At 39.9% G+C, this 15,172-nt stretch overlaps 1 protein-coding gene across 1 annotated transcript in view; it reads right to left on the bottom strand.

Moving 5' to 3' along the window:
- AFF2 (AF4/FMR2 family member 2) overlaps positions 1–15,172 on the bottom strand; it is a 263,663-nt gene that overhangs the window by 39,190 nt on the left and 209,301 nt on the right. The window contains exons 7-8 of the mRNA XM_015820688.1: positions 13,605–13,656; positions 10,156–10,207 (exon numbers count right to left, since the gene is read on the bottom strand). Coding sequence (XP_015676174.1) covers positions 10,156–10,207; positions 13,605–13,656 — 104 coding nt within the window. The remainder of the gene's footprint in view (positions 1–10,155; positions 10,208–13,604; positions 13,657–15,172) is intronic.

Here is a 15,172-nt window from a genome sequence, read left to right as displayed (position 1 = left end):
TTTTTTTTTTTGCAAGAGATTAATGGACATCCTCCTTCAGAATAAATAAATGCCTCTTTTCCTTCAGTTGGCATTTGTTAAGATTTCCACCTTACAAAGGAGGACATTAACTCTGGATGGACTGGATGTCTAATTTAATGAAAAGAAGGACTAGGGGTGACGTGATAGCACTGTTCCGATATCTAAGAGGTTGCCACAAAGAAGAGGAAGGGGACAATCTATTCTGCAAGGCCCCAGAAGGCAAAACAAGAAACAATGGATGGAAACTAACCACGGTGAGAAGCAACCTAGAACTAAGGAGGAACTTCCCGACAGGGAGAACAATTAACCAGTGGAATTTCTTGCCTCAAGAAATTGTAGGTGCTCCATCACTGGAGGTTTTCAAGAAGAGATTGGACAACCATTTACCTGAAATATAGAGTTATAGGGTTTCCTACTTGAGCAGGGGGTTGGACTAGAAGACCTCCAAGGTCCCTTCCAACTCTGTTATTCTGTTAGTCATAGATACGATTTCCAGAATTGGCCCAATGTCCCTGTTAGCTTTCGTTCTATTGTTTTATTTTGCTGGATATCTACCTCAGTTAATGTATCCAGAAGCAGGAAATCAAATGTGCCCAGTTTCTTACTTAGTTGTCAAACTCCTAGAGACCTAATTCCTTTTCATCCAGACTCTCTTTGCCACGGGAATTCCAACTCTGTTATTCCGTTATTCTGACTTGAGCAGCTCTCTCATTTGTTGGTGGAACTGTGCTTGGATATACCAATTTTCTCTGTCCAGGTAAACGCCTTCCAAATTATCCCCCCACCACCACCACCTCCCCAAATAACTGTCTTTTCTGAAGTGCAGCTTTACAGGGCATCTGTTGCCCCTTCCTTGCTCTATACATAACCGGTGTGGAGACACGCATGTTGATATTTTATCCATTCCGCTCATTTATCACAGCGTGTATTCATCTGCTTATTTTCCTTTGAGAGTCACTTTTAGGTGCATATTTAAATTTTTCATCTTGTTAATTTATGCCAGCTGATGTTTAAATTACAGGCTTGGAAGAGAGCTGAAGTAGCAAATGTTTACAAAAGTGCTCACAGCACAAATCTTGAACATAAGCAGTCAGATTTTGCTTCTTTCTCAGCCCTTCAGAATACCGTAGCTAAGATGCAATGGAAGATTTTTTTTTAAAAAAACAACAACCTTCACATTTAGGAAGAGAAAAACATACTGCCAATATTTACAGCTTTGAATAACTTATAAGATCGGCTTTCTTCTGTTTAGAAGATGGCCCATGATGGTATCCTGTTGGGACAATCTTTCTCAGCTACCCAATCATTTATGATTGGAATTGGTTGGTAAAATATCTAACTGGATGAGAGACAGAAAGAGACATGATCAGGTTGGGTTGACTTACAGCGAAAATGGGGAACGAACAGTCCTTAATAATCTATTGAATTACACATCTTGGGGTTTCTTATGATGGATGGTACTGATTCTCCTGGTCAATAAAATCCAGCAGCTCTTGATGAGTCCCAGTCCAATGATACTTACTGAGCACACATATAAAGGCAAGGGAGGGACCATTGGTCCCACAGAAGCTCTCCATTATCTAATTTCTTGCCCCATTTCTTCAACACAAGTCCCCAATAGCTCGCTATTTCCTTCTTAACAGAATAACACAGTTGGAAGGGACCTTGGAGGTCTTCTAGTCCAGTGGCCCCCAACCTTTGGGGCACCAGGGAACGGTTCCGTGGAGAGAGTATTTTTCCGTGGACCGGAGGGGGCCTGGCCTGGATCCCATGGATGGAGCTTCGCTCATTTGTGCGGACCAGTTTCTGGCAGGCTGTGTACTGGTGCCGGTCCACGGCCTGGGGGTTGGGGGCTTCTGTTCTAGTCCCACCTCTGTTCAAGCAGGAAATCCTATGCTATTTCTGAGATCTTTAGGTTGAAGGCCATATGACTCCTTCTCTTTATCTCCCACCCATCCTCAATGCTTGGAACGTTGGGTGGCACCTCAGCTCCTTATTACTGCCCCCCATCTGAGAAGCTGTTTGGGGGGCAAATCACTTTACTTACGTCCCTGGTTGAAAGAAAGTTCATGGGATTAAGATGAAGCCTTCTGCCCCTAGGTCAACAACTCACCCAAGTATTAAGGAAAATTTTAAAAAAAGCAAGCAAGCTCACTGGGATAGTTAAAAAAAAAAAAAGCAGTGGCAGAGAGCAAAGTGAAAACTTGCCAGTGACAGCTAATCCAAGATTTTTATTTTGAAAAAAGTATTTTGACTTCCTTCAGCCAACTTGTTTATAGTTCCTGCAATGAAATTTTAATTTTGTGCTCTAATGAACACAAATCGATCTGTGCTCTATGTTGGCAAAACTTATGATGGCTGTATAATTGAGAGAGCCGCATAAAAAAGAAAAAAAATCACAAAATTGTAGCCAAGTGCCAAGACATTAAATGTAAGAGGGGAGGCCAACAGGAAAACGGCACCACCTGCCACAGTTGCTAAAGAGCAGCATTTGGAAGCCCCTAAGAACAAGCTTGCTAACACTCTTTTCCGAGCTGGGGAGAATTACGTGGATTGCTACGACCTGAGAAGAACTTTATATTTTCCTTGTTAAAAAGAAACCGGAATATTATTGAAGCTGGTTCAGTCTGCCAAGGAAAAAAAAATATTCACCTCCTTATTCTTTCACTGGGAGATTAATCCAATTAGCAGAAGAATGGGTTCCTCTTGCAAAATTCAAAGGGAGAAAATGTCCTGTTCGTGAGGACGTGAGTGGGTCACCTGCAGGATCCCCCTGATCTTGGTTCTTAGCCAGGAACATGTCATGAAGTCACCCCTGCTTTTATTGCTGTTGTTTCAGATGGGTCTCATGCAACCCAGCCACTTATCGCCTGGCGAGATTTCCTCCAGGATAAAATTGGAGAATTTGTGTAGGATTTGTGGGAAGTTGCTGAGATGTCAGGCACAAGCGTCCAATAGCATTCATTGAGCTCAAAGCACAGAAGAGTTTATTTTTGTTACCTAGACACCAGAATCTAGTCTACTAAAAGTCCGTGCTAAATTAGAGCTGGAAAAGGCTCAACGGAATTCAAGGCAAGCTGGATTGGGTCTCTTGTGGCAACACAAGGATTCTAGACTGATGACACATTTAACCCTGCCTTCCAGCTCAGCTTGTTCTTCTCTCACACGAGATTCCAAGTTGCTAGAGATGTTTTCTTGGATTTTACTGCCACTACTTTGACAGGCCAATACTTTTATTAATGTAAGGTCCCTGAGTGCTCTTTCAATGCCATACCCAGCTGTTCTATGTGAATCAAACCCTGGTTCTCTTCCATTGTACTTGAAGAGAGATGGTTGCATAATTTACAGGAATGCTGTAATGGCTATCTCTCTGTTACCTGAAGCACCTGCCTCAACAGGAGAGTTAGACCTGCAACTGAGAATTTCCCTAGGAAGAAGAATTAGTGTTGCAAAGATCACTAGCTACCTCCTTCCCTTCCCTTCCCTTCCCTTCCCTTCCCTTCCCTTCCCTCTCTTCTCCTTACCTATCATATCCTCACTCACCAGACGGTGTACACACAGAGACGTGTACCTCTATTGTCAGGTTACTAAAGGCAATTGCACTTTTTAATTTTTTTTCCATCTGACAAATTGGGGGGAGGCTATAAAAACAATTTGAAAGCAAATATTCCAAATATGCTCTTCTACCCAGCCAGAATGGTAGCTAATGAATTTGTTGCATGAATGCACAGACAGATTGGGAACTGAAGCCGGGCTGGCCAGCCTAATGTGGCCCTGGCACCAATCAGCCTATCTGTACCCATACAGGGTTTCCTCCAGAGTATATTCGCATCCAGAGGTGATTTTCCAATAAAATCAGCCTCAATTATTGCTAGAATAGGAGCAATCCTGGCGGGAGGATAAGAGGCAATTCAGCCGCTGGAAATGCTGCATGAAGGAAAATTAACCTTGCAGTGCTATTATCTGCTGAAACATTTAGCGACTTCTTCTCTTTCTTTCACATTAATTGACCCCAGGAGTGGAAGGAAGCAACGAAGGAGGAGGCAAATGAGAGAACATCTACATAAATGCCATGTGCATGTATATGTATTACATCTCATCTCTNTTTCTATTCTATTCTATTCTATTCTATTCTATTCTATTCTATTCTATTCCATTCTATTCCTCTACTCTACATTCTATTCTATTCTATTCTATTCTATTCTATTCTATTCTATTCTATTCTATTCTATTCTATTCTATTCTATTCCTCTACTCTACATTCTATTCTATTCTATTCTATTCTATTCTATTCTATTCTATTCTATTCTATTCTATTCTATTCTATTCTATTCTATTCTATTCCTCTACTCTACATTCTATTCTATTCTATTCTATTCTATTCTATTCTATTCTATTCTATTCTATTCTATTCTATTCTATTCTATTCCTACTCTACTCTATACTGAAGGTAGGACAATCTCCATGGAAGTCTGGGCCTTACTTCCAAGAATATCATTTGAGACACAAATGACAAGGGTCAAATTGTCACACCAAACTCTCTGGAGATGTTTATAATGTTGGGAAAACAGAAGAGAAGAGGATGACCAACATCAAAATGGATTGACTCAATTACAGTAGCGATAGGAAGAACTCATTGGGGAAAAATTGTCCTGGAGAAAATCTACTTGTGCAATCACTAAGAGCCAACACCAATTTGATGGCACATAATCAATCAATCAATCAATCAATCAATCAATCACCGCTCCCAAATTTTAGAAATAGAGCACAGCAAGGAATGCTTTTAAACGTGTGCATAGCAGTTTCCTAGCTCTTCTTCTAGGACTCCCTACAACCTAATTGCACAATCAGTTCAGTTGCACAATCAACCAGATGTTTATACTGGATTTGGCACTTCTGTCTACTTATCGAGTCCTTTCCAAGGGCCTGGGATAGGCAGATGTGCATGTTTATTACTGTTATTCTGCAGCTAATCACAGGTATCCCATCTAATATCATTGATATCCGTGGGTGCCACATATTAATTTATGCAAACCAGGCAAGATTGGGGCATGCCATCCACGTGAGAGTCATAAACTAGGGTTATTCTTGTTGACAAGTGTTTTTACCAGCCATCGCCACTCTTTTTATTGCAACAACCACAGAATAGCCTAAGATGTCCATCAAGTCATCCGTGCCTGGCTGTGAGATTTTGATTGGCTCTCTTTGCCTGAAATTTGATAAACTTGATTTCCACCCTGCTTCTCCTTTGTCAATGAGTTTTAAAAAAATCACTTACTTTGCAGGAATGTTTCGAGGTTTTGTCTTCTCTGCGGTCTATGAATTAAAAAAAAAAGAAGAAGAAAAAAAAGAAAGAAGGAAAAGTGAGAGAACAGTTAGCAAACCTTAGCAAGAGTAACCTTTTGGAAAGTGGTAGGTGGTAAAAGAGACCATCTATTTCAGAGAACAGGAAATCATCCTAGTGATGGATCCAGCCATCAATTAAGCTGAATTCAAGGCTTAATAGAAGAAACAGTATCTATTTCATTAAGCTGTATCTATCTATCTGTCTGTCTGTCTGTCTGTCTGTCTGTCTGTCTGTCTGTCTGTCTGTCTGTCTGTCTAGTTAATCTTCCTTCCTTCCTTCTCTCTCTCTCATCTCTCTATTTATCCATACACACACACACATACAGATACATATACATGTATATACAGTTTGTATATATATATGCATATACGATATACGATATATGTGTATATAGTATATATATGCATGTATGTAGATAGGTAGGTACGTAGGAAGAAAGGAAGAAATGTGTATATATATATGTATATGTATGGATGGACCGATGACGAGGTCCAGGAGTCGTGCGCAAAAACTGGCCAGTGCTATAAAAAAGAGACTCCCATCGACCTGTTTTAAGCCCTGATGATGTCGGTAGTGCTGACCGACAAAAGCTTGGCATTGGATTAAACGTTTTTAGTTTAAATTTTATCCTGGTGTTCGTTTTTATTTGTTTTTGTAGTATGTATGTATATATATGTGTGTGTGTGTGTATGTGTGTGTGTGTATATAGAGATATGATTGTGTGTGTATATATGTATATATATAAATGATTTATATGAATAAGTCTGAATCCAAGGAGAATTGGATGCAAAAGGATTTTTTTGATTGTTCTGTTAGATCCGCAAAGGGCAACATGCTGATCCAAACCAATTCACTTGGTTTGCAANGGGGGGGGGGGGGGAAACCAGGAAGTCAAGATTTCAGACGGAGCTTTTCCAACTTAAATTACTATTATCCTTGTCATCTTTTCTACTACCTTCTCTTATTGGTATGATTATATGTACACTGAGAGCTTATGTAGTAGAGACAAATTCCTTGTATGTCCAAACACAGTTGGCCAATAAAGTATTCTATTCTATTCTATTCTATTCTATTCTATTCTATTCTATTCTATTCTATTCTATTCTATTCTATTCTATTCTATTCCTCTACTCTACATTCTATTCTATTCTATTCTATTCTATTCTATTCTATTCTATTCTATTCTATTCTATTCTATTCCATTCCATTCCATTCCATTCCATTCCATTCCATTCCTCTACTCTACATTCTATTCTATTCTATTCTATTCTATTCTATTCTATTCTATTCTATTCTATTCTATTCTATTCTATTCTATTCTATTCCATTCCATTCCATTCCATTCCATTCCATTCCATTCCATTCCTCTACTCTACTCTACATTCTATTCTATTCTATTCTATTCTATTCTATTCTATTCTATTCTATTCTATTCTATTCTATTCTATTCTATTCTATTCTATTCCTCTACTCTACATTCTATTATATTCCATTCTATTCCTCTACTCTACATTCTATTCTATTCTATTCTATTCTATTCTATTCTATTCTATTCTATTCTATTCTATTCTATTCTATTCTTTTCTATTCTATTCCATTCCATTCCATTCCATTCTATTCTATTCTGTTCCTACTCTATACTGAAGGTAGGACAATCTCCATGGAAGTCTGGGCCTTACTTCCAAGAATATCATTTGAGACACAAATGACAAGGGTCAAATTGTCACACCAAACTCTCTGGAGACGTTTATAATGTTGGGAAAACAGAAGAGAAGAGGATGACCAACATCAAAATGGATTGACTCAATTACAGTAGCGATAGGAAGAACTCATTGGGGACAAATTGTCCTGGAGAAAATCTACTTGTGCAATCACTAAGAGCCAACACCAATTTGATGGCACATAATCAATCAATCAATCAATCAATCAATCAATCAATCAATCAATCACCGCTCCCAAATTTTAGAAATAGAGCACAGCAAGGAATGCTTTTAAACGTGTGCATAGCAGTTTCCTAGCTCTTCTTCTAGGACTCCCTACAACCTAATTGCACAATCAGTTCAGTTGCACAATCAACCAGATGTTTATACTGGATTTGGCACCTCTGTCTACTTATCGAGTCCTTTCCAAGGGCCTGGGATAGGCAGATGTGCATGTTTATTACTGTTATTCAGCAGCTAATCACAGGTATCCCATCTAATATCATTGATATCCGTGGGTGCCACATATTAATTTATGCAAACCAGGCAAGATTGGGGCATGCCATCCACGTGAGAGTCATAAACTAGGGTTATTCTTGTTGACAAGTGTTTTTACCAGCCATCGCCACTCTTTTTATTGCAACAACCACAGAATAGCCTAAGATGCCCATCAAGTCATCCGTGCCTGGCTGTGGGATTTTGATTGGCTCTCTTTGCCTGAAATTTGATAAACTTGATTTCCACCCTGCTTCTCCTTTGTCAATGAGTTTTAAAAAAATCACTTACTTTGCAGGAATGTTTCGAGGTTTTGTCTTCTCTGCGGTCTATGAATTAAAAAAAAAAGAAGAAAAAAAAGAAAGAAGGAAAAGTGAGAGAACAGTTAGCAAACCTTAGCAAGAGTAACCTTTTGGAAAGTGGTAGGTGGTAAAAGGGACCATCTATTTCAGAGAACAGGAAATCATCCTAGTGATGGATCCAGCCATCAATTAAGCTGAATTCAAGGCTTAATAGAAGAAACAGTATCTATTTCATTAAGCTGTATCTATCTGTCTGTCTGTCTGTCTGTCTGTCTGTCTGTCTGTCTAGTTAATCTTCCTTCCTTCCTTCTCTCTCTCTCATCTCTCTATTTATCCATACACACACACACACACACATACAGATACATATACATGTATATACAGTTTGTATATATATATGCATATACGATATACGATATATGTGTATATAGTATATATATGCATGTATGTAGATAGGTAGGTAGGTACGTAGGAAGAAAGAAAGGAAGAAATATGTATATGGATGGATGGACCGATGACGAGGTCCAGGAGTCGTGCGCAAAAACTGGCCAGTGCTATAAAAAAGAGACTCCCATCGACCTGTTTTAAGCCCTGATGATGTCGGTAGTGCTGACCGACAAAAGCTTGGCATTGGATTAAACGTTTTTAGTTTAAATTTTATCCTGGTGTTCGTTTTTATTTGTTTTTGTAGTATGTATGTATATATATATGTGTGTGTGTGTGTATGTGTGTGTGTGTATATAGAGATATGATTGTGTGTGTATATATGTATATATATAAATGATTTATATGAATAAGTCTGAATCCAAGGAGAATTGGATGCAAAAGGATTTTTTTGATTGTTCTGTTAGATCCGCAAAGGGCAACATGCTGATCCAAACCAATTCACTTGGTTTGCAATTTCCACAGCAATGAAATTAATATTAACTTCACTCTTGTTGGCCTTAAACAAGATCAGGAAAACTATAAATATCAGGAGAGCAGGACAGCTTCCCCCCCACCCCACCCCCAGGCTGTTTTTATTAGCCGGCAGATTAAAAAAAGGGCACAGGATGGCCAAATATTCAGATCAGTTTCTTCCTGTTAAACCCTTCTAAGAAAACCACACTCCGAATTTTCTAAATGACGAACAATCCAGGGCTTTCCGCGCTGCTTTAGTTATCGAACCTGGTTTCAGCTTTGGTTTTTTTTTTTATTATTTAAAATAAAACATTATTATTATTATTGCTGGGATCCATTGATCTGTATACAGTCCATTTATCATTCATGAAAAGACCTGGTGATCTTCACAGTATATTAGAAGAAACAACTCGGATCATCTGTCAGCGGCCTTCTTATTTCTGTTTCTCTGTACAGGGATTTTCATCTCCTTCCATTCTTCTTGAATTAAAATGTTGCTAAGCAACACCGCTGGGGGCACGGATGGCGCAAAGGCGAGACTCTATCAAACTGTTTAAGCGGCTGGAGATTTCCATGTTGATGCCTTTCATGCATATATATACAGAGAGAGAGAGAGAGAGAGAGAGGAGAGGAGAGGAGAGGAGAGGAGAGACTCTCTTTAATGGCATCTTCTGCAAAACGTTCGGAATCCAAATTTTCCACCTGGGCGACGTGCTTCTCATCAGTGTTTCTGAGTGTTTCCTATTCGTCTCTGGCTTTGTTAACAGAGAGCACCCAGGCTGTCCACAAAGATTGCAGGAAGGGCTGAGAGGGAAACAAGAGTCTGCCTCTGCAGAAAACTGGGGGGGGGGGGGGGGGGGGGGGGGGGGAGTGAAAGGCAGACCTTCCTTAGCACTGCTAAGACTGTGCCACCAGATGGAGGCCCTTAGCCTTGCGTCCCCAAAGGATCTCATTTGAAGCCTCTTTCATAGAGATAAAGATAGAGATAAAGACAGCTAGATGATAGATATAGCTAGATGACTGATAGCTAGCTAGCTAGTTAGATAGCTAGACAGACAGACAGACAGACAGACAGACAGACAGACAGACAGACAGACAGACCTATCTATCTATCTATCTATCTATCTATCTATCTATCTATCTATCTATCTATCTATCTATCTATCTATCTATCTATCTATCTATCTATCTATCTATCTATCTATCTATCTATCTACACTGTAGATAGATAGAAAGATAGATAGATAGATAGCTAGATAGCTAGATAGCTAGACAGACGGACGGACAGACAGACAGATAGATATTGTAGCTAGTCATTGGAATGTAGGGATTGCCTTGGTGCCTCTATTTCAGCCTTCTTTTGGTTAATCTGGTTAATGTGTGTCCTTACTGGACTTGGCATCTTCCAAATATCCTAAACGGAAACCTTTATGTTCCGCCTGCTAAATAGGAACAAAGAATTCTATACGGGGATAATCTACTGGTTTTTACAATGTCTAATTTTAGCAAAGGATGAGCGTATTTACAGACTTTTCAAGTTGGAGATATTTAGGACCACTAGCCACTCTCCTTGTTCCAGAGTAACTAAAATCCCTGCTTACGGTCACCCATAACCCCCAAATCATACATCTTTGAGAAGTCATTGTCACTAATGTTCAGATAGAGGGGCAATATTGCTTCGATGAATGAGTTCTTGGTTCCAATCCTGGTTGACCCCTTTCCCATCAAAGCTCCTGAAGCCTGGATGATGATTAACTGCTTCACCCATCCCAAGTCTTCTTCTGGCCCTCCACTCTCAGCTTCCAAGCCTGACCTCTGCGGATTCTTTCTTTGGCTGATATTTTGTGCCATTTCTGTCGGCTTCTCAAGATGAAGCATAGCTTATCCCGACTCCTGGTTCTAATGTGAAACCTTTTCAAAGAAGGAGTAGATAAGCTCATCTGAAGATTATAAGGGAACAACCCTAGTGGGAACATATTTCTGAAGACCCTGGCGTTTGGCAGCTGTGTTTGTGCGTCTGTTATACTGCTGGCCAGAAAAAAGAGCCACGAGTTAAAATCATCTTCTGTTATCAGCAAACTCTGGCGCTCTAGAGTTGACTCTCACTAGTTGCCCTTAGATTCTCCTTTATGATCAAGGTCTACTTTATTGAACTTCTCTGGGGAATTCAGAGCAGTCCTGCCTCTCTTTCTTTCTCTCAATCAATGGAGAATTCTCCAGTGAATAAAGGGGAGAAAAAGTGACATTGCTGAGTGAGAGATGAAGAGAGAGAGCTTTGCTGGCTGTTATCGACATAAAAAGCTTTGGTTATAACATTCATATGAAGGGATAGGGACTTTTTGTTTTGTTTCTGGTTTTATTTTTTATTTTTTATTTAAAGGCAATTGCATATTTATCTCAGGGGTTGCCACAAAGAAGAGGGAGTCAAGCTATTCTCCAAAGCACCTGAGGGCAGGACAAGAAGCAACGGATGGAAACTAATGAAGGAGAGACCTTGTGTTGGGTGTTCCAACACTGCAGGCTTTTAAGAAGAGATTGGACAACCATAGCTGTGGTCTACGTGGGGAATCTAAACCTCTGGGTCTTAAATTCAGCTAATTCTGGTTTTTAGGAAAACCACAAGGTTTGTAAACTTTTGCCTCCCCCCAAATTTCCAGGCTGAACTTTGCCATGCTCAGAAAGAATTTCTGGGAGCCAATCAACACATTTCTTCAGACAATTCAGTCCCTTGCTAGCAAAGCCTCATTTCGGAAGGGAAAAAAAGGTCCTTCCCTTTTAAAAAGAATTTATTCTATTTACAGCAACGACATCATTATCCTTAAGACTTCAATGAAGCTCAATTGCAAGTAAACAGCTCTGCATTCAAATCCTCTATCAAAGTTATTGATAGTTGGTTTCACCCTCATCCATCTGATTTGCCCGCTATTGCCTTAAGGAGCTGACCTTGTTCTCCTTGTGTGTTCACTATTGATGTCACAACTGAGAAATGGCTTCTTAGCGCTTCTACTGATAACACAATAAATGGGTCGTGTGTGTCTGTTGTCTGGAAGGTAAACAGCTTTTTTTTTTTTTGAGAGAGAGAGAGAGAGAGAGAGAGGAGCTAAATAGGAGTGAAGAGGTAGCTAAACAGGAAAGGATATGTTATTGAAAGGAGAAATTTAGACGGTTTTCTTTTTCAAAGAAGGATGGTCTTAATTGCCAAAGAGCTAACTTTTAAGCAGGATTAAACACACACACACATACACACACATACACACAATTGTTGGCTGCAGAGATTCCCTCCTCTAAGAATTTAAAGAGAAGCAGCACTTAACCTCCCATTTTCAAAGCCTCCCGGTGTTTAAATAATTCTTGTTTTGCTTGTTTGTTTGTTTGCAATTGTCCAACACAAACAGAGGAACGATAAATAACCACCCCAAGTAGATGGCTAATATGCAGGAGGTTTAATGTAATATGATCTGATAGCCACATGTGTAAAAGAGGATCATGTAATCAAAATGGAGGGAGAGAGAAGAGGAGCAGTGACTTTTTTTTTAAAAAAAAAAAAATTCACTCCCACCCTCCATTCTGCCAAATATGCAGAAAACAATGAAGTGAACCAAGTGAGGGGTATCGAAGTTTCTGTGGTCCAACAGACATCACCATCCAGCAATGTGCTTTAAATTAAGCACAGACATTTCAAAGGTTAAGAGGGCTGTTTCTTAAGCAGAAAGCAGAACAAAGAAGTGGGGAGAAGGAAGGAAAATATGGGAAGCCTTTATTGCTTAAAACACTGGATTTTGCTACACTTAACTGGGGGAAAAAACAACAACTTCTTAACCCAGCCAATAAAATGTGCAAGACACGGGTTGAGTTATTCCCGCAAAAGAATGTTGCAAGGCAGTGTTTTTGCCCCATGGGAGATGGACCTAAGAAAGGTACTGGCTGCGTTGATACAACATCAACGCAGCGTCCACCAGATGTGCTAAGGTCCCCAAGTTGAGTAGAAGGGACACATCGTGAACTTAACACACGTGAAAGTATCCATCCGATTGCTGCTGAAGTGTTGTTCACTTTCCAAGTATTTAATTTTTCATAAATCAGCTTTGCAAACTTATGGAGGGGGTGGCCGGAATGCAGAATGTACCCATGGAGGCGAGGTTGAAATTGGCGAAGGAGTGGAGATGCTCATGTTACAAGCTCCCTTGACCCTGCCATCTTGTCTGTTTTGACACCTCCCAAAGTGTAAAAAGTCTTTTCACGGGTTCGGGAGAACACATGCTGGAAATTTGAGAAGGTGAGTCAGGATGAAAAAGGGCAAACTGGTAATGCTAATGGGATTGTCTACCATTTTTCTGCCTTTTCCTGGATTTGCAGTGTATGTGTGTAGGACATTTCTGCTTATGCCCTCTATTTAGCATGATATTCTGGGTTTTCCTATGCAAAATGGAAGGGTGCCATTGGGTTTTGACAGTTATGTTGCAAGGAGCTCCTGAAGCCACACAAAAATAGTCTGGCTGGCTATCTCTGGCTCTGAGACCACATCTTGCACATAAGGGGCCATGCAAAATCCAGAACTGATTTCATAACAGCTCCCTTTGATGAGTTGTAAGAGGAACAGAGCATTAACCAGTGGGAGAAGTTTGTCACCTAGAAAGGCAAGGATAACCAAGGGACTCTTGGATAACGTAGAGTCCAGAAGACCTACCATGAAGGAAAATGCAAACTTAAGTGTATTTATTTTGGCAGAAATAACAATCTTAATATGGGATTATTGTAGTAGATGCTGATGTCAGGAAAGCTACATTTGGAGCACTGAAAAGCAAAGCTTGGAAGTCTGGGATTTCTTAAAAAGCTTACCTGTTCATTATCGTCTTCATCACTGCTAAGTTTCAGGTCATCTTCAAGCATTCTTTTCAGGGCAAAGAGAAATGCAAAGCAGGCATTAGAACAGAGACTATAGACTGGACTAGAATAATAACTTTATTGTCACTTTAAATGTACACTAATCGGCATACATTAAAATAAGATTTCATTGCATACAGTTCTCAAAGGATAACCACCTCCAATATACACTGCATAAACGTGACAAATAAATAAATACAATTATGCATATACCCACATGCACACACATATGTGGCCCAGAGAAACAACACAGTCTAGTTCGGATGTATATATATACATGGCGAGAAAAACGAATCTTGGGAGTTGACCAGACCGATCGCAAAGGAAAGGAACAAAACTGTTGCAGAATCTAGTAGTCCTGTTAGAAATACTTCTGAAACAGACTGTGAAGTGGGGATGTGGGGTCTCTAACATGCTACACCCCTCATTGATGTGGCAATATCACTAAGTCATAAATCATAAATCATTATGATTCATTATGAAGTATTGTATTTTATCGTTTATGATGAACGTACTTCTATATTGTTTATGATCATGATTTATCACTATTACTTGTATGTACACTGAGAGCTTATGCACCAAAGACAAATTCCTTGTGGGTCCAACCACACTTGGCCAATAAAGAATTCTAATTCTAATAAATAACTGGAGACATCAAACTGACCTCAACCAATGGAAGAAAATATTAAAATATCAAGAATTACAAATTAGGAAGACAATAATCCAACTGTAATGGGAGCTCTTGGTGTAAATATTCATCAAATATTTAGAAATTGTAAACTTACTAGACTGGACAGGACTAAATTGGCTAAAGACTGCCCTCTTTGTATCAGTATGTATTTTGTGGAGACGCTGCCGTGAAATAAGATCTTTGGCTACGTATTGAATCACTGACATCAACGTCCAATCAATTAGATGGTGGTATTCATTTGGGTCACAACAACAGCTCTCCAGTTCCTCAGTGTTAAACCTCTCTGTTGACTTGTGAAGTGTGCAAGGCAGAACGTTGTGAGGAGGCTCAGCTGCTACAGAACATCAAGACCTGAAACAGCTGAGCATTAACCTCCGAATCAACGGGATGCTTGTGTCAAGAATGAGCCTGTAAACAGGGGCTGAGATGGGAAATCCCTTTTTCCTCCTCTTATTAATTGTTCACCATTCTGGATGTCGGGCCTGGAAAAAAATCAGGTGCTCGAAACCTGTTTATTTAATTGCCATCTTTGTTGCTTCAGTGGGAGAGGTCGCCTGTGAAGTTCACAGAACCACGATTGACCCCTGATTGTTATCAGGTGGTAGATTACACTCTTCTCAAAGGCCAAGATGCCTTCAAGATTCGCTTACAAAAACAACATGTAATTTGCAGGCTACATGGAAATGAAAATAAACATTGCTGCCATTCAAAAACCTTCCTTCCTTCCTTCCTTCCTCCCTCCCTCCCTCCCTTCCTCTCTCCCTCCTTCCTTTCCTCCTCCCCTCCCCCCCTCCCTCCCTCCCTCCCTCCCTCCCTCCCTCCCTCCCTCCCT

The sequence above is a fragment of the Protobothrops mucrosquamatus genome, unplaced genomic scaffold (genome assembly GCF_001527695.2).
Source record: "Protobothrops mucrosquamatus isolate PMUCROS unplaced genomic scaffold, P.Mucros_1.0 scaffold1161, whole genome shotgun sequence".
Classification (NCBI taxonomy): Eukaryota; Metazoa; Chordata; class Lepidosauria; order Squamata; family Viperidae; genus Protobothrops; species Protobothrops mucrosquamatus.
The sequence above is the reverse complement of the archived record's forward strand: the minus strand, read 5'-3'. Positions and strand labels throughout refer to the sequence as shown.